General features: G+C 38.5%; 1 protein-coding gene across 1 annotated transcript in view; it reads right to left on the bottom strand.

Annotated features, from left to right (window-relative positions):
• Nucleotides 1-468: 468 nt before the first annotated feature.
• Nucleotides 469-25,805, bottom strand: part of LOC114355480 (uncharacterized) — an 86,240-nt gene continuing 60,903 nt past the window's right edge. The window contains exons 3-6 of the mRNA XM_028308342.1: nucleotides 22,138-22,315; nucleotides 17,640-17,779; nucleotides 4,427-4,658; nucleotides 469-732 (exon numbers count right to left, since the gene is read on the bottom strand). Of these exons, the coding sequence (XP_028164143.1) occupies nucleotides 635-732; nucleotides 4,427-4,658; nucleotides 17,640-17,779; nucleotides 22,138-22,315 (648 nt within the window). The 3' untranslated portion in view covers nucleotides 469-634. The remainder of the gene's footprint in view (nucleotides 733-4,426; nucleotides 4,659-17,639; nucleotides 17,780-22,137; nucleotides 22,316-25,805) is intronic.

The following is a 25,805-nucleotide window of genomic DNA, read 5'->3' as shown; positions in this document are numbered from 1 at the left end:
GAATTCTGGCTCGGCTCGTGCTCCGCTCATGCTCGGCTCGTCTAACGTAGACCCACCTTTGGATGTGACGTTGCGTTTATTTCTCAAAGTACACAATCATCAATAAATTAAATTAGCTCGCCTTTAACTTTAGTAGCTTGTTGGCACATCGATATTTACACACAAACATATTTTATATCACACTGCATCGTATATTATATCTTATAACAACATATTATCTCGAATAATCGTTGTCATACAATCGATTTTAACTGGCATATTATTTACATAATAATTTCGTTTTTATGATTTTTTGATTATTTATACCAAATTCAATAATTCAACTTGTTTAATGGAACTTAATTACATATTAGAAAATGAAAATATTTCAACAACAAATATAAAAAACAATATTTACACGTTTTTGATAAATTCATACCTAAATTGTTTTCAACAAATAACTGAACGTTTAAAACAATGTCCCTTGTATCTATCCTTACCCTAGCTTAGTTGATAATAATTTATGTGCATTTAAAACAAAAATATAGACACATTTAGTCTTATAATATTATTAAAAACACTCTCACAGCGCCACGTTGTGCAGAAAATGTAATTATTTAACTTTAACCGTCACTTGTTTTATTTATTTGTTGTTCTATTTCACTGAAGGCACTTGTCTACTCGCCAACGCGAGCAACGTCCACAGAGTCAGTTCTGTTTGAAGCCTGTACCCACTATTGCTTGCGACTGCATCTGGAACAAAACGAAGCATTTTTACTGTTGCTATATTATTTTTCTACATTCGTGTCGCAAACGGTTTGTCAGCCAGTTCGCGTACTAGACCATCTTATCTTTTTACTAACTCTGTGCTGTTATATCGTGGGGGCTTCAATTAATAATGCCATAAATAACTGCAATCATAACTCTAGTGTAAATCTTAATAAATAGGCCGATGTATGACATGATTCAATTGTATTTCATACCTGTGATATAACTAATAAATTCTAATTCTGAACTGACTGTACCTAAACCCTCAAGAAATGAACTCCCTTTTCGTTGATACGCCTGAAACCAAAAAACTAACATAAAATAATAAGTGTCCTCTCTGGAAATCGAACGCAGGACCTCCTAATAGACGGAGCCCAACTGTCTAACAAGTATCTACCTCTACTGTATCGTGTTCATATTTGATGATTTATAAAAATCTAAACTTGAACTTAAAGAATCAAAACTTCTTTCATAAACCAACAGTCCAACATCTAAAATTATTGCAACCTAATCTCTCTTTTCCATACATTCCAGAATCCCAATCGATCCCCAACATGTAGTTACGAACGTTGGAAAAACTTTCCGTCGTTTAAAACTCATTTATGTAATAAATTCCACATTCTTTCTCCCCCTTCATTCCTTTTAGTTCCTGATTTAAGTCACGCTATCCCTTTCGCTCGTGCTAGCATTAGTTTTTGTCCCGCTCTGGCTAATGTAGCCGGATTTTCTATGCATTGATTTTGAATGGAATCTTTTAAAGGAAAATCTATTTTAAGTAGAACTGTGTAAAGTAAGTAACGGTTCAAAGAGGATTACCACTGTATTTAATAGGAAGGTTTGTGTAGTGGTAAATCTCTGAAATAGGTATTTTTCCAAGAAGGAAAAGAAATCACAAGATTTTCCTTGTTTAGTGCTCTTCACACATATTTTTTGATACTCGTATATGTTTCTGAACACACGATAACAAAATTAATCCGAAAGTAAGTTAGTTTTAGGTACCTATGTGTCGTAAGCACGTTACATAAGCTTCAGAATCAATTTTTAATTAATTTCAGAATACCTACCTAGAATCTAGATTAAACTTTGGTGAAGGACGTAGGCAGGTACGCTTTTAGGGAAAACAGTTTGATACGGGTACTAACTCAAAAAGTCCGTGTCATTGTTACGCCAAACAAATTTACGGCTGGCGTTATTTTAGGACTGGAACTTTTGATTGTGATAAAACTCATTCTGTTACAGAAAAATCTGCGTGAGACAACCCGCGGCAAGGAAATAGTCAATTTTATTATTGTTGCAAAAAATATTATAACTTTATTATTTCTCTCATTCATCATATAACAAGCAAATTAAGCCAGTATACACAAACATTACAGTGCGCATGGACGCACAGGGTGACACATGAAACAATCACAGAGCTCTATTCAACGCTGTGCGATTTGCTGCTTCACTTATGCAAGTGTCGTTAAGGGCGTAAGTCAAATCAGTGAGCATTGGACACTGTAGATCTCTTAATTATTAAAATTTTCTAGCGTCAAGAGTCGTCTTGTCTCCGTTTTGTATTGATACAATTCAAATTCAAATGTCTGTCTGTAAACCCCGCCATACTTGTTTGCTCGCCGGCGCAGAACCACTTTCAGTCATAAGCGAGAGGGTAACGCGTATTTCCTTATACCTTTACTTACGTTAGGACCCTCCCACTTTGATCCTCGCGGCGTTGTCACGTCATACGCCCCGGGCCCAGATCAAATAAATTTTCATAAATAATATTATACTGTCCTTTTTAATAATTTAATTTAATAAGAATTTTTGTGGCACAAAAATAAAATGTTTACGATCAATCGAAAGGTAAGGTCTTGGTACGCCTCGATCGATTACTAAGGCTGGGTTGCACCACCTAACTTTTGACCGTAACTATAACGATAACCGGTGTATTTGTATGGAGTTTGAAAGATTTTTGACGTTTGTCAAAGTTAAAGTAAGATGGTGCAACCCAGCCTAAAAAGAAGAAGAGTGGGTACCTAATATTATTAACTCGTGATGTGACGCAAAATAAAAACTGTCACAGACAGTAACAGAAACAATAGATTGTCTATTAATACCAAAAAAATTCCCACAATTTTTTTTATATTATTTTTGTTTGTTCGTTACTCAACTGCATTTGCGATTTTGCTCATTAAAATCATCGCCCATCACGTAAATTTTAACAATAAATAAATGAGCAAGAAGACGTCATCATGTCCTCAAAAACAAAAGAGCATCTCCTCAAGATGCGAAGCGCCTCCAATAAGTCCTGTCACGAGTCCTGTAATGGAGCATGAGCCCGCGGATTACTCAATAAAGCATATTAGTCTAAATTACGTCGGAAAAAACCTCCGGAGCGAGTGATGCTGTCGTAAACTGGGCGGACGCGGCCAAGCGGGAGATGAGTGGGACTTGGGGTCCGTATGCAGTTTTTAATGCTTTTTTTATAGATCGAAGACGCGCCCACCAATTTGTGGGAGTTTGATCCGAGCAATCCGAGCGACATTATGGTAGTGTGCGTGTGCTCATGGATATTTAGCGTGTACCGATAACACTCAAACATTAGCGGAAGAATGGTGGGACGCGTCTTCGTGGATGAAACTATTTATAGACGCTGGTGACACAAAATCTAATAATGTTAGTGGCGCTTTTTTCCGTGGGAAAATGCTTTGCACACGACCATACTTTCCACTAGCCGTCCCTGGGGTCAGGCAGTGGGTTATGTGGGATGGTATCCATATGAGCCAATGAAACGGAGCCACGAGCTATTATCCTAACCTGGACATTCGTCCGTAGCTCAGGGTGGTGACTTAGTGTACACTTAGACCTGCCGCTTAGAAATAAATGATAGCACAAGAAATAAAGAAAAAAATGGTTTGTGATAACGTTTGATTTAGAAAATAACCGGCAAATGCTTACCTATCGTCCTGTTGTGCAGATATATCAGATACATTATATGTCAAGTTCATGAATCTGGGCATGGTCATCATTTAAAACACAGCAGCACGTCAAAATGTCAGACACCATGGCAGAGTCACTATATCCCTGGCTAGATAATTCAAAATTATTAAAGTAACGTTACCGTCACTTCAAGTCTTGTTATTAATGAATTCGTCAGGGTTCTTTTACGATTACGGACCCCTAATAAAATGGCGCCCTCACTGCCGTTTATCCCGGTCTCCGCTGAGCCTGCTGCTAGAATATATCAGGGTTTATACTCGTTCCTAATATTATTTAAACGGCAAATATATTTTGGCGCGAGCGAGATTTCTTGAAAGCTTCCATGAAAAGGATTTCAGCCCGAAGTGCGTTCAAAATGCTATCCACTCGACTTTCCTCAAAAATTGTTTCGTTTTTGGTTAGGTTTTTAGAAACAACGAAAGCTACGGAAATGAATTTCATTTCCCTTCCAAACGTAAAGGTAAAACCAGAAACTGTAATTCCAGGTAAGAGCTGCATTTGTTTAGCACAAACACTAAGGGAATTCTGGGTAGACCAATTTTTATACTCTTGCTTTGGGATCACTAAGGCGACTGAGCTAAACATGCGATAATCAGGCCTCAAAAACCAGTGTAGAGAGAGTGCCGTGCTCCTGCAGTGGAGGCTAAAGGACCTGATGATCAGGCTTTTGGTAACATAAAGCTGAAATGATACTTACTATTCTTACTAAACATATACGACGATATATGGGGCCGACTAGCCACGTACAGCCGCACAGACATGCTGCGAGCGTGCGGCGGGCGCGTGGCGAGCGTGGCGCGGCACCGCAGCGACAGGTAGCCGCGGTGCGTGGGGTAGTCGTCCGGGAACACGTGCAGTGTCCGCCACGATGCTCGAAGGCCTTCCCCGTCCGCGCCGGACACGTGTGTCGTGCCGGTTATGACGGGGTCCTGGGGAAGAGACGAACGATATGAATAAAGAAAAATCTCGGACAGACAGACAGACATATCGCTCACCTAGCAGTATAATGACACATCTACATTTTTCTTATTTTACAGAAATGAGGGTCAAAGATTTTACAAATGTTTGAAACGAAGTTATGAGTTCATTTTACATTTTATCATGGATTTTATGGTTTTAGCAACTAGTATAGACCTTAATAGATACTTAGGGATAAAAAAATCCAGTTCAGGTTTCCAGGAGTTACTTCATAGCAGTCAAAGAAGAAGAAGAACCATGCAATTGTGCCGTTATACTTTTTGACAACTACCAAAAATGACATATATGCCCCAAATCCATAGTTAAACAGGGTGAGCGATATCTAATATAAGGGTTCCTTGTCAGGACTACTGAACCCTAAATAACGTTTATTATCTAATGAAAATTCCCGTTTATCTCTGGATTTTGGGTTGGAAGCATTGGAGCATTAAAGGTAACAACAAAAAATCCTCAATTCTAATTTTTAATTCTTCTTTCTTTATGGTTATTCTGGGGACACCATGAGAAAGGAACTTGTTGTGTCCCAAGCTCGCTTTGTGGTGTTGTGCTAATAACATTAAAATTGCACTAACATTTCACGTACCATAATAGATAGGCTTGCTAGGGAGTTATGTTACTATTGAAGGAATATCACTGAAAAAAGGTTTTCTCGATACTGAAGTCTATAAACATGTTATCTACCGCTTTCAAGTAAAATGAAGTCCTTATAATATATTACTTTAGAACTCCTTTCCCTTTCCCTTGCATCCTCCAAAAGGAACTAATTGAAAATGCCTTTACAACCGAGGAATCTTGAGAGTAGCCACTGATTCTTATTCCCGGATACTTTGGTAATTTGAAAGCTTTTGGTGAATTAATCATGTTGATGATAAGTATTTTATATTAAGGCTTGGTATTTCTGCTAAAGTAGGTATTTCGCGCTGTCAAAATCTGCGCGCGCAATTCTTCGCCGAAGACAGCGCGCCAAAGAGCTCTCGCGGCTACACAGTATAGAAATACGCAGTTTAGAAATACGCAGTTGGTTAGGTTAAGTTGACTTCCTTCCGTTCAAGCGTCACACTCACAGCACTTTCTAATACAAATCATATCCAAGTGATACAAATTAAAACAACTTTCAAAATTTTTGGGAATATATTTTAGAATCGAATGAATATAGAATATAACTGCCAAAGTAAACACGGTTCAAAGAGGCGTGGCGTCACCCGACCTTCCGGAAGTTCCGCGCCGGCTAAAAGAATTTCAAGATTACGTCACCCGACCTATCGGTAGATCCTCGGGAGCTTGAGCGATTGGAAAAACATTTTATGATCAGTTACTCGTAGTAGCGATTATTTAGAGCTTGGATAATAAATTATAGTTGTATTATTATACTGTGACTCATCAAAGTCATCATTGTCAAAAATATTGACAAATCGCGAACTGTCACGGCCAAAAAACTGACACGCGTCCGTCCTCCGTAAGCGCCACCGCGCGACTGATTGAGATTGTCCAAGCCGTCATGGACGATTTTTTCCACATTTTTTAACATAGTAACTAAATAAGACGCAATATAAAAATTTCATCCGTTAAAAGCCCTCAAGTTATTTCTGAACTTTAGTTTAGTAAAAGATTCAGAATCTCAAATCGCTTATTTTAAAAATAAAACCATTATTAGAAAACGAATAGAGGTAACTTTGGGAATTTATTCTATCGAGTCAACTTCATCAAATCGTGTTTCCATCCGTTAATAGCCCTAGAAAATATCCTCAACTATGCCCAATAAAAATCATAGCCTTTTATTTTACTGTTTAGTACCTCAAAAATGAAAAATGAAAACCTCATTTTCGCCATTTTCTCTGTTACCCGGCCTTAATTTATTTATCGTCCGACCAGGGTCTTTGGGCGGATTATAATTAAATAATTTTCGTTTTAAAATGTGCTTTGTAACAACCGCGCGACCACGAAGTCTTGTCTTGCTTGTTTTGCTGCGTGAAATTTAGAAGTTACTGTAGAATAAAATTAAATAAATATCAAATTGCCTTCTAATTTGTGATCAAATTAGTCAATAAGTCAATAATTTCTAAATGTGAAGTTGCCACAAAGTGGTAAGTATTTGGCCACAATCATCACTGAATTTCAGTGTAGATGCAGTCTAGGGTGGTACTTACCTTTCCAGTAAATGTCTAACTGACTGCTACTCTCACCGTGAAGAGCTGATCATAGGAATCATAGTATTTGGGAAAGATATCAGCAGGTAGTGCAGTTACTGAATTTCAGTCTCTAACTGCTTTTAACCCTTAGTCATTGGCAAACCCTTCGCGAATAATAAATCGATTTTACATCGCTTCTTATTACGTTTTAACATTATGACCAAAATGAGGGTAATGATAAAGCCTCCGACATTAATAGTAATTATGAATGGGACCGGTTCGGCCATGATTGCCTTACTGAATGGATTAATTTCCGCTACGGCCTTCCTCAGCTGAAGGCTTGCTTGCTATGAAATTAATGATTTTGATGGTAACCATTTTTTATTAATACCTTTTGGGAGCTTGAAACTGGATTATGGATTACTGATGTTGGCAGCACTGATCAGTTTATTTATCCAAATTAAAACTCTAGAAATTCTTAGTGGATTATTATAGAAAAATAACTCGTCATGAAAATGAAAATAAGAATAGAGAGACATTCATAATTAAAAGAGGTCTCTTTAATTGCAATTAGGTATTTAAAATGATCTTGTTGCACTAAGGTCAAAGGACAGTGCTTAACCTCGCTGCTGTACTTGGTCAGGTTCTATAGAGTTTATTAGTAACAGTAGGCAGAACAACGGTCAAGTGGCCAGTTCATTTCAGTAAGTGCCCAAACAAACCTTTGTTTAATGTTTTTTATTTGGTCAGAAGTGCCTCATTGCCATAGGAAACAGATAAACGTCGTTATTGTAATGAAGGCAGTTTCCCTCAAAGTTACCCATAATTCGGGGAAAAGGGGAAAATCACACAATAAGAATTCCCGTTGGCAAACAACGAAACAATCTGTATGTGCTGCGGAACTGGCGCTAATGAACGTCCGACACGCACTTGGATATTTTCCTTCCCCTTGCTGTACTCTACCCTCTGAAAATGGGGTTTAAAATCTTAAAAATAGCTTTAAACTCATGGGTGCTATATACACGTTGAAGATACGCGTGTACGTGGATGTTATGAAAAAATCGATCGGGTGGTTGACCACAGGCAATAGGATAGGTGTATTAAATGTAATTATTGACGTTTGTCAAAGTTAAAGTAAGATGGTGCAACCCAGCCTAAATAAATATCAAAGAAGGTAATACTGTAATCCTTTTGTTCAACTTGCAATTTTGCCTTTTATGCTTTTATTCAATCTAAGAGTTACTTACTGTTTAAGCTTTAAAGTAGTTAAGAGAATTTGAACTACACGACGGACGCTTCGTCACTCGTAGACGTATCGCCTTAATGGCCATGTACGAGCACGATCGTACATCCTGCTGCACCGTCAGCATCGACCGCCGGGCGACCCATGAACCCTCAGCGTGCACCGTCGGCACTCTACACCGACGGCACACTAGCAAATACGTTTCATTGTGTACAGTAAATAACTTATGTATAAATAGCAATAGAATCATAACAATAAATAGATATCAACCGTCCGTCGTTGTGTCTCATTTCCCCCCGCTGCGGCCAAGACACCCTTAGCCGTCGCTATGATCAGTCCGGTGAGTCTGCCGGGCTGGCAGCGGGTCCCCGCCGTCTACCTGCCGTCCTAACGCTGCTGCCCTGGGCAACCTGGGAGCAGCTTCCTTCCTATCAAATCCTTATTATGTCTAAGTATCTATTGTTAGGCAGGGCTAGGGCTCTAGGGACTTAGTGTCTTAGGGAATAGGGACCCTAGGCTCACTAGGGAGTTAGTTCCCTTCCTGACCGCATATCCCGGGCACGAGAGCGGTGCCTTACAACCACTGCCTCTCGCCCGTACAGGCCATTAGCTACTAAATTAAATATACCTGGCTTAAAAGACGTTTAAAAGCAGTCTAGGATAGAGATACGGTTTTATTACATTTTCATATGACCTGACGTGCAAACTGTTTCTTACGGCAACGTCCTTTTAGCAAATTTAATGAAATATTTGAGATTCCATGTTAGATAGCTGCTCGAAATATATTAGATCTTGTTTGATTATAATATTTAATATGCGTGGCACTTTGACGAGAGATATATTAAAAGTAAAAAAGGAATTTAATTTGAATCGGATCGAAGAACAAAAGTTCGTTTTCTAATTTCAGGCTAGCCCAACGAAACGTAAGAGAAATTTTGTAATGAGATTTGGATTTTGTAGTAGATTGATTGTCTAATGAAATTGCTATAGAAGTCTTGTTCAAGTTAAAACGATTATTACTAAATTTTAGAACATAAACTTTAAATGGATTAAACGAGTTTTCCAGCGAATTGTAGGTCTTAATTGCTTACGTATCAGTAAACGTGGTCATTACAGATGGCAATGGCTGGGAAAAAAATGGAAAATCGTGTATGCTTTTAGAGGACTGAGATAATAATTATTTCTGTATGTACACAATCTAACCCCAGTATAAGTCTTGTTTTTAATTAAAAAATAACGACTTTTAATGATGTCGAATTCAGAATTCAAGTTTGAATTTTGTATAAGTACATGCCAACTGTCCTTACACTTTGTAAGAGCCTTATTCGACGTCGAATCGAAATAACGAATAAACAAACATTAATTGGAAGACGAAAAGCATTCGAGTCGGAAAGGAGAGCCATTCTCATTAGTGACCTAACGACATCTTGAATAATTTAAACACATTTTAATTGACGGATTTCGTTTCAAAACATTGGAAATCGCTTAGTCTAATTTTGTTTTTGATTGCGTTGAGCTTGGCCGTCTAAATACAGATTTGTTAATTTAACATTTGGGTCCAATCTGCTTTTATGATGAAATACGATCAATTATCTGTTCAACTTTTATAGCCTAAATATTTTGGAAAAGTATTTTCAATGGAAGAAAACTTATAGCAGGTCTGTCAACTTTATTGTCCTTAATAGGATTATAAAGAGCAGACTTGAAAGCTTCTAAGGTCTAGCTCCAGTTATAACAATTCATACAGGTAACAAAAAAACTGGGTCTCATCGAACCTACCGCCATTGTTTTGATCGAGGCCACTCACTGTACAGATCATGACTTGAAAATCGCAAATTACGCAGAAAGTGGCTTGCAAAAGTGCTGTGTTGTTTTCGGGGATTTATTCGGAATGGCGAAAATCGTTACTTCAGTGACGTGTAAAAATTAAAGTGCCCAGGGGTAGGTAGTGTTGGGTATGCCAAGTACGTAACTATTCTATCTATCGATTATCATATTGGATAGGTGCGTGATATGAGTTGGTATTTAAAGCCAAAATACTTTTGATAAGTGTGTGAATACAGCCTGTATTTCATGCATGGTACCTACTCCCATCGTAGTAAGTCAATGTAGGTGAGCCTCAGAAGACTTATCGACAAGTACTTCTATAGATCTAAAACTTTTACATCTAACTCTACCAATACGTGACAAGTTCACGTATAAAATTTATACCTAGCAACATCTCAATAGATAGGACATAATTCTCATTCAAGTAACAAACATTTGGTAAGCATAAACAAACCTCCTCTTTCTTTCCCTCGCAGGTAAAGACAACTACTGCTTATAACATTAATTTCTTTTTGATTTACGTATCTTTACAGTTGTCGTCAAATCCTATCGATACCTACTAGGTACTAGTTTTTTTCAATAACGACAACACTATCCATGAATAAAGGCCAGTCTACAAAGGGGGTCACGCGCCCTGAGTTTAGGGATCGCAGGACCTTTCTCTAACTTTGACATTCAAATTTGGCAATGTAGTCGCAAGTCTTTCAATAATCGAAGAATGTTAATTATGTGGTCAGCCTTCTAATTAAAATGTCTGTTATCAGACTTTTTTTGGACTCGTCGAAGAGATGTAGGCGGTATTCAGGCCAAAATGTGGTTGAAAATTCCTCAAATAAAAGCAAATTAGTTTATCTGAAAATTCACTGGCTTGAGTAGAAATTGACACAACGTGAAAGTTCACGTTTTGAAACCTGGCAGCTGGAATCCGGGAAAAATTTCCTATCGATCAAAAAAAAATACAACCGCCATTCAAGACCTGACCCTGTCTTGACCTTTACAAAAACGCTTTGCAGTTCGCTGCCGTAAACATAATGGGCGCGTCAAAATGTTATTAAAAACGAATTCAATAGGTGTGCCGCACAATGGCTGTGGTTAAGGATTCAGTTCCAACGCTGTGTTGTGTTTTTGTTCGTTCGACCACTTGTGTAACTTAGTGCTGTGATAGGAGCGATGTGTTTTCGGCAATTTTTGGCCGATTTAAATCAAACTTTTAGGTATATTATTGGTGACTCAAGAGTCGTAGTAATAACAATTGCATGCGTACTTCTAAGCCTAAGACTATTCTTAGCTTGTACTTATATTAATAACTATTTCGTTATGGTAAGATTGAATGTGCAGTGCTGAGCGTATTGCACTAGTATTCAGTTGTTTCTGAAAATTGCTACGTGAAGCTGGTAGAGCAACCCAATGGTATATCAATTAAACATTAAGGCACCTCTTTATTTCATTGCTCTTTTTGCTTGATGTGCAAACATGGGTAAAAAGAAGGCAGTTGATGTTACCTTTTTAATTTGGCTGATACTCAAAAAAAAAACTTTAACGGATACATCCCTAGTGCGGCGCTTTGAAACCGTTGAAATTTTATTCGTTGTTTTTCGCAGCGAGCGCCCGAATGCCGTTTTAAAGTATTATAGTTACTGCTGACTTCTCATTCTGGTCACACAACCGCTTTGCTATTCTCTAATAGCAGTGTTCATTTATATTTTGTTTCATTTATAGACAAGACTTTAATTCCCTAAGCAGAAAACCGCGTTGCGCTTATTGGTATACCTGAAATATTATTTTTTATACCTTTAGGAGTTTTTAAACATAATTAGCTGATCTAGAATTATATTAAAACTTTGATTATAAGAATCACAACGTTATGAAATAAATAAGGAAATGTTTTCTTATTATTATTATTTCCCTTGGAGTGTCGAAATTTCAATTTAACAGGAGTGGAAAATAAGCAATGTGACACTTCAAAGGTAAATTAGTTTTTTCAACCTGAAAAACTTGGGTATTGAGAAATTGGGTATTGGTCAATGAAATATTAAGGTTTTCAATATTTTGAATATTTATTTGATGTTATTGCCTGTTTGATCTTGTGATCTACAAGTCCCGGTGAATTTGGTACAACACTAATGGAAGTAGCGAATTCGAATCCCGTGTATATCAAAGCTATTAGGTACCATTACGTAATTGGTGTCGAACGGTATACAATTTACATTATTAAAAACACCTCTGAATATATCTGGTCATCAGTAATACCTAAGTATTTGTCCCGGTATTCAAACCTCCAAATACAGTTAGCCGTTATCCGTTACAAATTAACCATTAATTGTGCCGACGCCAAACACACTACGAAAAGGCTTTGTATTCATATATGGTAGTTTAGCTTAACCATGTTTGCTTCGTTAGGTCTTTCACAAAAAAAGCTTATTTCGACCGCAATTTTAATCAAAGATGGTATCGGATAACAGGTGTTTTTTATTCACCCCTACTATGTATGTTTATTCACACAATACTTAAACACACAAGAAGATATGGCCCCACATATCCCGCCCGAGACTAGACGGTATCGGGCGATTTATTTTATTACGAAATTCCCGGGAAACAACTTTTTTATATGCAATAATATTCCCGTAGCATGTCGCAGCATCATGGTGCGAGGGCGTGACCTCACTAACGGATATTTTAGATGAGTTAAGGAAATTATGATTTTTTAGTTATGTCTTAAAGATTGTGATGATAGATGCGCCTCACATGCTTCAAGTCGGAAATTGACAAAACTTTACGATGTTCATATTTTTTTTTGTAAAATAAATTGCTGTAGATTAGTGTAGATACCTCAGAACCTCAGAGCCTACCAATATGAATATCGAAATAGCACATACTTTAGCAAAGTAACTTTTCATCGAAACAACGAGAACAAAGAAGGAGTTGAAAGCTATCAATTTATAAAATCTTTTTTTTGTATGTAACAAAAAAAAACACAGTGAGAGTGCGAGCCTCTTTGTATTGCTATTTTTTAATTATACCTTTTTATAGCTTATTTTAGTTAGTAATGTGTTCGAAGCCTTAAAGTATGAGGGTTTTGCGCACACCTTTTGTTGGCGTGATGTGGTTATATTGAAAGGTTTCGGTGGGCATCGAGATTACTTCTTTTGTGGCTAGGGAGTGTGAAAGGGTAACTGCAATGGCGAGGGCATTTTGAAGATATGACACGCGTTAAAGGTAGGCACTCGTATGTAGGTGTATTATTAGTTCTGGAGTGATAATTCACATTGGAACTAAACAATTGAAATCCAACATCATACCTACTGTTAACGTTCGTTATAATTTTTCCTTAAATAAATAAATAATTTTTCCTTAAAAAACGTAAACAAAAGCCAACTAAACTGTATTATTTCATTTAATATGAGTTTCTAAATAAAGTTCAAATACTTAATTAACATTACTAAAGAACACATTGTCTGATAACTTAGAGACAATCTAAGTTAATCTTCTAATATTTGTTTTTGATGTTAATAACTAAAGAAGCTTCTTATTAAGTCTTAAATGAACCACAATAATGTAGCTTTGTTTGAAAACTAGTAATATTAAAATTCAGTAAGGGCAAAGGAGGGCAGTCATCCCAGCATTTTTAAGACAAGCTCAAATTTAGCGCCGGGAAAGAAAAGGAAAATGTTTGCTAAACTTTGCGATTTATTAGTTTGAACAGCAGTATTATAGTCGCTTTGGTTTCATTAATTTTGCTACGGATAATCATAAATTATTCATGAGACGGTAATGTTGAGGATTTTCAATTTATTGATAGATATATAATATCTATTGATATCAATTTATAGATATTATAAGGATGCTTGAACTCGGTGCGGTCAGCAAGATTATGTGCAAAGAGAAGCAACTCATAGATTCGATAGTCGTATTTTATGGTATTTCCACGTTATTACATGAGTTTTGAAAAGACAATAAAAATAAACCCTATATTCAAGTTTAAAAAAAAATGTTTTCCAGAGTGCAGTTGCTATTCTAGAACGTTTATAGCAATCGATAGTCAAAGTACCGACATTAGCGCAGCTCTAGTGTAAGCTTACAAAGCTTTAAACTAGCGAGTTTCCCCATCGTCGTATTTCTCCCTACACATTCTTAATCCTCCGTTGCGCTAACTAGACCTCGTTACGCTAACGTTAAGTTAAATATTAACCGGCTTAGTTAAACCGACGGTGAGCACGTCTTGTTGGCTGTAGGGTATTGAGGTTATGTTCCCTTTAATACCATGTTACGATCGTTAACTGAAATCAACAAGACTTTGGTTTTTGACTATTTTGGCTTAGGTAAAATTCAATCTATCACAACAAAACTTCTTTTTCAACTCAAAACATTAACCCCCTTACTAATAAAACTTACACGCTCGTTGAACAGTGTTTTAAAGTGACGTTTAGTATGGAAATGTCATTTTAAAACAGTGTTCAACAACTGTGTAACTTTTTATTAGTAAGGGGGTAAGTATGTATTACTTATTAACTTATAGATTTAAAAAAAATCGGACTGGAATTAGCTGTCTGCTTCTGTCTTTCTCGAAGACTATAATCCGGGCTTTTTCAAGGCGAAAGTGAAAAGGCACTTACAGGGCAGATATGTACCATCCTAGACTTCATCCCACTTAACACCAGGTGCGATTGTGGTCAAATACCTGCCTTGTTATGCATAAAAAAACCTTTAACCAGCCACAAAATTTTAGAAAGCCACTAGTAATTAATTTTGTTATGACTAAACTGTATTCATTTGAATGTCTTTAAATTGTAGGTACTGTTAAAGTTAACAAGTACTTATTTAAATTCAGTGACCATACTTCGTTGAATCCAAGAAAATAACTCAGCTGTAGCGTTTCGTTTTTGTAAATATTTCCTCCTTTCGCAGTAAACTAAAATAAAACGCCGGCAGCACTGGTTTCTTAATAGGAGTGACAATTCTCTTATTCTATGTTTACTGTAGAGTATTTTTAGTTACAGTTTCTTCAGTTCTGTTTTACAAGAATTTTTAAAAGATGTACCACTGCATCTACATATTTACGTCGAAGACAATATCGAAGATTCTTATCTGAATAACTCAATAGAAACGTATAATATCATATTAGAATACAATATGTAGAGCATATGAACTAAGTCTTGTGTGTGAATTAATTAGAAAAACAAAACCGTATCTATCCATCGCAATATGACTGAGCCAATAACGAACAGCGACTGTTTGCTCCGAAATCCAAAATCTGACACGAACCGTACCAGTATTTCTCACATACGTCATGAAATAACTGCCTCACGCCCGTATTCGCAAACAATACTACGAGGTCTCACAGTGCGCGTGACACACGAACCAATCATAGAGCTGATGTTGTGTGTTCGGTTTGCTGCTTCACTTAAGTAAGCATCGTTTGTGAACACGGGCGTCACTGTTGCAATATTCTCGGCATATTTTCGTGACTATAGGTTGTAAGAATAAGGCCGTAATGTGAAAGGAACACGTTTTATCTCGACATGCCGCTCGGAACTTTATTTTCGTATACATTGCATTATTGTATGAACATCTCTTCACATCCTACGTCTGCCAAGTCACGGTTTTCATTATAAGACTGCGAGTGCTATGCCGGTTACCGCAGCTATCAGATTTAACTTGCTGTTGGCACGACAACGATCCCCTTATCGCTAAACACGGCGAACCTGGCCAAGAAGAAACAAAGCTTTTATTTACTTGTTTATTGGTAATGTAATAAAATTACTTTGTCTTATTAAAAACCTTATTATGGTTTTGTTTTATCTCGCGTGGCCTTAACCTATTGACCACTATAGATATTTATTTATTTTCAGATTTCTGATAGAGAATCCCGTTTAACCAAATATTATGCACGACCCGTTGAAACTGGCAGTTTTAATGTATTTTAGCAGTCATTTTTTCGGCACAAACGCACAACGCATTCAACGCATCGGCCATTTTTCTGGTGTTGTTGTTATAGTCATTTGTCATTGCTTGCGGCAATAAAGTCAAAGTCAAAATTTCTTTATTTGTTTAGACTAATAAATAGTTCTTACAAATCGTCATTTTGCTCTTAAGGAGCCTCTACATGTCTCATAATCTTTTTACCCTACCAGCGCTTAGAGACCAACATTTGGCAATGCTCGTTTGAACCCATTTAGATAAAATAAAATGCATGAAAACGTCAAGTCGTGCTTATATCGTGCCGTATACTTTGTATGTGTATGTGCTTTTGTTTAAAATTCAGCAAATTCTTTTCAAAACCAATAGTAAGGTTCACCTCCTCACGTCACGTCTGACCATGCTTGCCTAAGACTGCAGGGAATCGGATTAAACTGGTTATTACGTTTCAAGGTGCACGGGCTATCGATCCGAAGCTGTTTCGTCAATTGTTTGGAGAGAAGCCGAGTAAGTAGTCTTGAGTTAGTTTGTTAGCCTTTTGAGTGAATTTTATTATGATTACTAAGCAATACTATGCAATTCGAAAATAGAGTGTCTGCCCGTCGAGTTGGCTAGGATGTCTTTTTCAAAAGCTTCTTATGCTAGAACTTAAGACATAATATTGCAAAATAAATTGCATGCGGCTATTAATCGATGTCTTCTTTCATAAAGGTTACTAAACCTTTGTTTGTCACCTGTCATCCGTTTTGCAACGGAAGGAAGTTGAACCTTAACTTCGAACTCCTCCNAAGGGTGCGCTATGTTCTTCTGAAATTTCGTTGCGGGTCCAATGACAGTTTAACTTTCCCCCGGGACAAACTTGACCTTCACTGGTTGAGTTTTTATAGGCGGTCAAGCTGTAGATTCTGGCTACACAGGTGTTGCAGCGGTGGGTAAGAGAGGTGGGAACAGTCCCATATTAATCGAAGTCACTTAGCGCTCTTTTACTGTTTTCATGAAGTTAGGGACTGAATATTTAAATAGCATTGTGATTATGGAATTTATAATGACCGCTTCATCGTGCAGATTGTGGCTTCAGAGCAATTCAAGATTTGTTCAAATGTTTGAGTCAAAGTTTGCCAAGCACGCAGGAGCTTGGTTCAATTTATTAGCTTTGAAGTGTTAAATTAATTTCTAAAATTAACTTTTCTAATTTGTCACGGTGGAGACACCTTCGCAGCTGTTTGAGGAGCTAAATTAAAATTATCACGCCGGGCCATAGAAAACTTATTATAAAAACCTATAAAAGTCTTTGAACCTAAAAGTTCGATCCAGATTAAAGGTATCCATTATTTAAACATTTTAAGTGTTCAGATATTTTATATCACTCAAAATAAAACCTGAAGAGGTAGGTACTTAACTCAAGTTATTAAGCTATTATTATAGTTTCTTTTTAATTAACAGAAGTCCATTATTTAATTTTTCCAATCTCCAATATTTGAATTCTTTTGTAATTTATTTTCTGGACTATTCCCATCGTTGCAACTCCTTTTTAGCCGAAAATTTACAGCTGGTCTCAGAGGAGAGTTAAACTGTCATTTCGTAATCTATTTAATAAAATCCTAGCTGTACCCGCGACTTCGTACGCGTGAAAATAGTTTAAATATTTTTTCTGGTTTTCTCTTTTTCTTATTGGTGCTCCGCTCGTATTAGTTAGAGCGTATTTTAATATAATTTTTCAATTGAAACCTTTTTTTGATATACGCGCGTTCTACCCAGCAACATACTCCTCAGTTTTAAAATATTAGTAAGTATAGATGTACAAAAGGTACCCTTACCTCCTGCGGCTCGGAGTCGACGAACCAGTCGATGGTGGCACCAGGCAGGGAGTAGTCGGAGGTGCAGTTCACGAGTGCGTTCTCACCCGCTTGCACCAGCGTGGGAAGCCCTGTGATGAGTGGGTCGTATTCTGGGAGCACTGAAAATAAAGCAGTAGTTTGAATTCCGCTTCTAATAAAGCTTCTAATTCTATCGTAACGGTTCGGTGGTGGCACCAGGCGGGGAGTAGTCGGATGTGCAGTTCACAGGCGCATTCTCTCCTGCCTGCACTAGCGTGGGAAGCCCCGTGATGAGTGGGTCGTACTCGGGGAGCACTGGAAATAAGGGGCAGTATGAATTCCGCTTCTAATATAGCTTCTACATCTATCGTAAGGGTTCGATGGTGGCACCAGGCGGGGAGTAGTCGGAGGTGCAGTTCACGAGCGCGTTCTCACCCGCCTGCACTAGCGTGGGAAGCCCCGTGATGAGTGGGTGGTATTCTGGGAGCACTGGAAATAAGGAACAATTTAAGTTCCACTTCTAATACAGCTTCTACTTCTATCGTAAGGGTTCGGTGGTGGCACCAGGCGGGGAGTAGTCGGAGGTGCAGTTCACGAGCGCATTCTCATCCGCCTACACCAGTGCAGGAAGCCCTGTGATGAGCGGGTCGTACTCTAGGAGCACTGAAAATAAAGAGAAGTTGGAATTCTACGTCCAATACTGCTTCTATTTCTATCGCAATGGTTCATTGATGACGCTGGGCAGCGAGAAAACGGAGGTGAAGTTCCCCAGTGTGGAAATCTCCATGATGAGTGTATCGTAGGTACTCTAGGAGTACTGGAATTATGGAGCAGTTTGTGTTCTACTGTGAAGTTAAGGGGATCTGATGGTCAATCTGGTGAAGGTTGCTGGTAGCATCTTTTAGTGGGTAACGCTGAAACGGTCGTCGTTGAAATCCTTGGAGACTTATCCCACAGAGACGTCATTTAATTTATCAAAAGTCTGACAACAAAAATGATACACGAAAAATGAATAAAGCTTATTTGATTCAAATGAGAATACATCAGTCACAAAACACGACTGTTACCGCTTTCTATATCCCATCAAATTGTCAAAAGTAAGGTTTATGATATTTTATGGCTCGATCAATGATAAATGTTTTCAAATGGCACGAGCGTGCTACGTATTAAACTTGTGCACTTTGGCGTGTTCAGAGTCGAATAAATAACGTGTGTAAAGTCAATAATGTCTGTATTATTTACGGGCGACACGAGCGATATTCGGTTTATACGTATCAGCTGCGCACAGCACAGTAAGTTCCGGATTCCGGAACGACAGCTATGTATAACGGCGCATCAAGGTAAACAATGGTAGCTCATGCGGGTGTAATAGTCGCAATTTGTCAACAATAAACGATAGCATTTATCAATGTAAGCGATAAACTTCGGCTGGAGAGTCTTAAACATTGCAATGACTAGGTATAGATTGACTGACTGAAAAATATAGATTTTTTCAGAAAAGATTTTTTCAAAAAATATACATTTTTTCAGTCATCATAGGTATCTAAGTATAGAATCTTGCTAAGCTAAAATACTATATGCCTTTACTTGAAAAAAAATGTAAATTGGTCATAAACGAGAACTTTTGATAACTGAAACGCGCTACGTATGGTTTAACGCCCATATTCACAAACATTACTATGAGCTCTCACAGTGCGCGTGGACGCACAGGATAACACACGAACCAATCACATAGCTCTATCCAACGGCTGTGCGTTCGATTTGCAAGTATCGTTTGTAAGTACGAGCGTAAGTCATTGAGCCAAACCGCACGCATTTTCAGTTATAAAGCTGTCACCATATGTTCCTCGGAGAACAATGAACCAGAATTCCAATTTGCGGATCTAATTGAGATTAAATCTAATAGTGGTGCGGTGGCTGTAGCTATTACTAGGTAATTTAGCTCTTGAGTAGGAATATTAGAAAATAAGGCACAATGTCAGCCAAGGATTCATCACTATAACTGACACTAACAAACAGTCACCTGCTGGACACAGGCCATCAATACGCGTTATATTACCCCATTCAGCTTTTGCAGCGAACTTTCGCAAGTTAATCTCCCCGCCTTATCTTGGGATTGACAAGAATAATAATAATTCTACATTTTTGTGTATTAAATGCACAATTACCTCCTTATTAGAGACAGTCAAAGAAAAACACGAAACGCCTTTGTAATCAATCGCCAAGTATGTTGCTCGTTCAAAAAGAAAATGAACTCGCTTCTGAACACGTTTCGCATCATAAATAAAACTGTTTGAACTAGTGATACGGTGAAATCAAATGTGAAGGACGTTTTTCGGTACAACTTCAGCCTCGTGAAGTTTGACCCACTTTTAAATCTTTGCTGGTTATGTTGTGGAAATTGAGTTTTTCACATACGTGATATGAATAAATAACAAAATGGTACTCTGTTCTGCAAATAAGAAGTAAATTAACGAGAATTTCGTCTGTCCAAGAACGAAAGAATTTTGTTTCGGCGTTATGACGAGAACCAGTTTGAGAATAAACTTGAAAGCTCATAAATTCGATATTATTTATGAAATACACAATTTACGTTAGGGAATTATACTTGAGGTTCTACCTTCAATTACGAAATCACTTGACTTAACGAGCTTTGGCACAAAATTTAGGCCAAAACCTTTTATACTTATTACGTACTAAAGAATTTTTGGAATAATCATATTGCTCAACAAGTTCAAGGTTCAAATCAGTTAAATATTTATTTGGTTCTTAGAATACTGGTCTTGGGAATTAGTCCCGCCGACCTGAAATACTTTGTCAGCGATAATAGGAACAGTTTCTTGTGCCATGCGTATTTTATTTGATTACGTTTGATTGCAAAGTAATATACATTTACAGTGTCTCTCGTTTATGACTAAAAGAACTAGGTACCTACGTTTCTTTCTGAATGCAACTTATCGTAAAAGGACTAAAAAGGCTCTCTCAAATAAAACGCTTTGAGCCGAACGTCAGTCGTCTGTTTGCTGAACTGCAGGAAATTGTATGACAACACTGTTGGACTAACAAATACAGGGTGGCCCAGAAGAAAGTTCACTTTTGAAAATTCAAGGAAACGAAAACTATACATTTTTATAGAACTTTAACTATTTCAATTTAAAGGAAATTTTATGGAATTTATTTTAAAATTTACATAAATTCCATAAAATTTCCTTTATTTTATAAATTTTATCGTACATGTGGGAATCACATTGACGTTTACAACATTCGGTCAACATACATAAAAATTTTGGAAAACTTTCGTTACAGTTATCTCGAAATGGATTCAGGATGGATACAGTTTTCGTTTCCTTGAATTTTCAAAAGTGAATTTTCTTCTGGGCCACCCTGTATTAAATTTACCAACAGTTACGACCTTGCAAACACACAACTGACATCCAGCTCCAGCTGGAAACCTCGCAGGTGTAGGTACTTGGCTGTGCCGCTTTCGGGCCCACGCTGATGACGCACGCGTCATACTACACGAGGACTCACCAGCTAGCGTCATGTTAGCGGAGCGCCGGTCCACAGCGAACCGCGGTCCCTCGCTGGAGACCTCGCAGGTACTTGGCCGTGTCATCTCGGGCCCACGCTGATGACGCACGCTTCATACTACAACATGAGGACTCACCAGCTAGCGTCATGTTAGCGGAGCGCCGGTCCACAGCGAACCGCGGTCCCTCGCTGGAGACCTCGCAGGTACTTGGCCGTGCCGCTCTCGGGCCCACGCTGATGACGCACGTCATACTACAGCACGAGGACTCACCAGCTAGTNTGACGCACGTCATACTACAGCACGAGGACTCACCAGCTAGTGTCATGTTAGCGGAGCGCCGGTCCACAGCGAACCGCGGTCCCACGCTGGAGACCTCGCAGGTACTTGGCCGTGTCATCTCGGGCCGACGCTGATGACGCACGCGTCATACTACAGCACGAGGACTCACCAGCTAGTGTCATGTTAGCGGAGCGCCGGTCCACAGCGAACCGCGGCCCCTCGCTGGAGACCTCGCAGGTACTTGGCATGACGTCAGGATGAGCTCAGCAGTCTGTGCGTGATGAGCTTACAAGTGCCAGTGTGCTCAAGTCTGCGGTGAGTCGAGACGAGCAGGTTGCGAGTGGCCGTGCCGCTCCCGGGCCCACGCTGATGACGCACGCGTCATACTACAACTCGAGGACTCACCAGCTAGCGTCATGTTAGCGGAGCGCCGGTCCACAGCGAACCGCGGTCCCTCGCTGGAGACCTCGCAGGTACTTGGCCGTGTCATCTCGGGCCCACGCTGATGACGCACGCGTCATACTACAACACGAGGACTCACCAGCTAGCGTCATGTTAGCGGAGCGCCGGTCCACAGCGAACCCGAACCGCCGATGGCCCCTCGCTGAAGACCTCGCAGGTACTTGGCCGTGCCGCTCTCGGGTCCACGCGATGACGCACGCGTCATACTGCAACACGAGGACTCACCAGCTAGCGTCATGTTAGCGGAGCGCCGGTCCACAGCGAACCGCGGTCCCTCGCTGGAGACCTCGCACGTATACTTGGCCGTGCCGCTCTCGGGCCGCACGCTGATGACACACGCGCGCGCGTCGCACGAGTTGTTCGTGATCGACACGCCCGTGCTGTTGAAGGCTCGGGTCTCGTACTGGAAAGAAAATAATAAATTAGTACCTAGAAGGCAAAGTCTTGGATTTATTTGGCTTTAAACCTAACTCCGTAAAGTCAAATGAAGCTATTCTCATGATTTGACTCTCAGGACTTCTCCTGCTGAATGCAGGCCAAAGATTTCCAGATTTTCTAGTTGGAAGCGTTAATAAATCAACAGCAGATTCAAGTAACTTCCAACCAAGTCACTCAGATTCCCAAAAATAACTCTGGACCTTTGCAAAAAAGTCTTTTCTTAATGCACCTTTTATACCTACTGCTAACTCGGTCAGACGGAAGCTCGTTTATTTAAAAGCATAAGTCATCACAAACGAAACTTTTCCCTTATAATGTGAAAGTAAAAGATAGAGAGAGCCCATCGGTTTTTTCCCAGCAAACTCGAGAGAAATTCCCCCATTAGTTTTTTCAAGTCTCCAAACTACTTAATAAAGTCCTCGCTTGAAAAACAAGAACTCTTCAAAAGGAAATTAGACAACGAAAGTTGTCGTAGCGGTGCCTAACAATTTGTGCGCGGGTTCCCGACAGAAAGAACGGCTATCTTTGTTAGATTTTGTAAACAGAACTTTTTTGGGGGCCTTTACTTTGTAATCAGGTCAGTACATTTTATAGGAGAACTAACTGGGTGGCCTAGTTCATGATAAGAGTACAAATACGAGTGTAGACGGTCGCTTCCCTCCATTTTACTGCGAGTATGACGTAATCAAGTCCTAACAAAAAGTACCTACACAATAGATTTTAGTAGGCGACATGGTATTGAAAGTGTCTGCTGGCATGTACAGCGACAGCAATTCAGAATAAAAATGTTTGTCGCAAAATCTGTACGTTCTGTACAAATACAAAGAGTTTTGGATTTAAAGGCTGGACCATTTTATTTTAACTTTGACAAACGTCAAAAATCTGTCAAACTCCATACAAAAAGCACCGGTTATCGTCATAGTTACCGTAAAAGTTAGGTGGTGCAACTTAGCCTTATAATAAAGAATCTCAGAAATGTTTATAGGTTTGATTTTCATCTTAGTGCTGCCAGAAACTTTTGTACATACATGCTCTAACTAGCTTTTTTATCTGCATATTAGTCACAGTTGAGAACTCTCAACCAATGCATCAGCATATCGATTTTTTTGTTTCTCGGTGCCACTTCTATTTTACGTAACAATATAAAATTAAAATAAATCTTTGCTATCGTAACAACGCCAGGCAGTATGGTACGAATAAAGATTAGAATGTGATCTATAGCTGAAACCCACGTGACATAAAATAATCATGGCTGAGTAATGGGTTTTGCTCAAAATTTCATACCTACATTGAATAATCGCGGTGAATTAAAATAAGCCATTAAACAGGCGATTAACGTTTGAAGATTTATGCTAAATGAGTGTTTAAATAATGCTAATTGGGACTTGAAATATTCAACTTGAGGTTTTAAGTTAAATTAAGGACTTAAAACTTCACAATTTCAGAGGACATGTGATGTCATTGAAATCATTTGGCTCTGATAGACAGATAGAGATATTGAAAGCCAATGAAATAATCCCACAATATTAACATCTTTGCCTGAAAATAAGGCACAGAAAACTTCTGTCTGTATTATTATCTTCTAAATACCTCTATTCCCACAAATTATTCCTGAAACAAAGTGCATAACTAAGGGCGATATTAGCGGACCTTTTTATGCCGCCGCCGCCCTCACGGCATAACGCGCACAAAAAATGTGACACTAACTGTGAGAGGGGTAAAAGGCGACCAAAAGTTACTGTTATTGGCTATAAGCGCGCCATATCTCGCGGTAAGTGTGCTGGAGGAATGGACTCGCACTATAACGGTTTTAGTATCGGAAATGATTAGATTATGAGGATTTGTATTACTGCTTGGTTATTACTAGGTACTCTATTTGATTTCAAGATATTTGCAATTTTTCAGGTTGCCTGTATTTTCAGGTTTATGGAGTATTCTTTCATTGAATACTTATTTTTACTACCGTGCATCGATCTACTTCAATCGACTGCTGATATATTCCAAGTGTCGATCTACGTAATAATATTCTTCAATTATTCCCATCCCACCGCTACCTGCCACACAAGACTCGATCAACAAAGATTTTTCAGAGGCTTTAGCTGTACAGATAGCCGGCTACCTTTTTTTTTAAATCATCATCATCATCATCATTTCAGCCATAGGACGTCCACTGCTGAACATAGGCCTCCCCCAATGCTTTCCATGTTGATCGATTGGCAGCGATCTGCGTCCAGCGCTTCCCTGCTACCTTTACGATGTCGTCGGTCCACCTTGTAGGTGGACGTCACACGCTGCGTTTTCCGGTACGCGGCCTCCATTTTTTTTAAATATTTTATCATATTTTTGGTAACGTTGTCATGGGTGGTTTACTTTTCATATAGTGCAGGTACCTGAAAAGGCATTCCAGCCCATAATATGTTATTAGACAGTGCCTACTTAGTACTTAAAGTATATTTTTACAGGGTTCCGCTGATTTTACAGCCCGTACATTTAGCTATTGTTATGTGTAAACTCAATTACCATAAATAACGAAGTTTTTCCTCAATCTATCTTTCAATCGAGGTGTTTACTTCACGCTTGATGTCTTTTGGATAATTAATTTCCTAAGAATAATTATATTATTATTCTTAGAAAGTGAAGCCATTTTTTCTGTGTCGATTTAAGTTAGCTTTTTGTGAATCAGTGCCGACTCTGTAGATCTATCACGTGAGTAGCAAACTATTAAGGTCCCAACCCTAGTGAACACAGGTATAGGAACAAGTAAACCATAAGTATACGAGTAGTAGATTCTGACATGACTTCTCCGGACCGACTAAGCTAAATTAAAACGCGCTACATTCAACGGTACCAAAATAGCATTTAGGTATGTACATTTTCGCAATTTCTTGATAAATCACCAAGGTTCTTGCATTTAATAATAACTTCCACTTTCGGCGAAGTTTAAAAATATGAAGTTAACGAGCACACGCACCCGCCCCGCTTGAGTGATTAATTAGTCATGATTATTCCTGAAACGAAGTAAATTTATAATAAGCTCCTGAAGAAAAGGCCTACGGTGCTTATGTATTTTTCGCCCTCCAAGAGAGTGAGGCACTTTAATTAAACGGTGTGACGGTTTTCCTTGGTTACGAGAGATTAAGTTTGATTCCCCATAGAGTCTACTATTGAGTATAATTATATTCTGTAATTAATGTAATTCTGTCAATTAATTTGAAATATCACAGGAATGTTTGTAATTAGTCTTCTGTGTTACTGAGATGCACTGAACACAACGCACTCATGATGTGGGTACCTACATGATCTACTCCATTCAATAATTAATTACATATTCGATTACACTGTTAATGAAACGTCATCGGATTGTGATAGATACAGTTGTTAAAGGGGATTGTCGTACCTATACTGATTGCTTACTGAAAAATTTGAATTGAAATTGTTGGATGAAATTAAAAATT

The sequence above is a fragment of the Ostrinia furnacalis genome, unplaced genomic scaffold, assembly GCF_004193835.3.
Source record: "Ostrinia furnacalis isolate ACB-3 unplaced genomic scaffold, ASM419383v2 OfSCF2414, whole genome shotgun sequence".
NCBI classification, from domain to species: domain Eukaryota; kingdom Metazoa; phylum Arthropoda; class Insecta; order Lepidoptera; family Crambidae; genus Ostrinia; species Ostrinia furnacalis.
The sequence above is the reverse complement of the archived record's forward strand: the minus strand, read 5'-3'. Positions and strand labels throughout refer to the sequence as shown.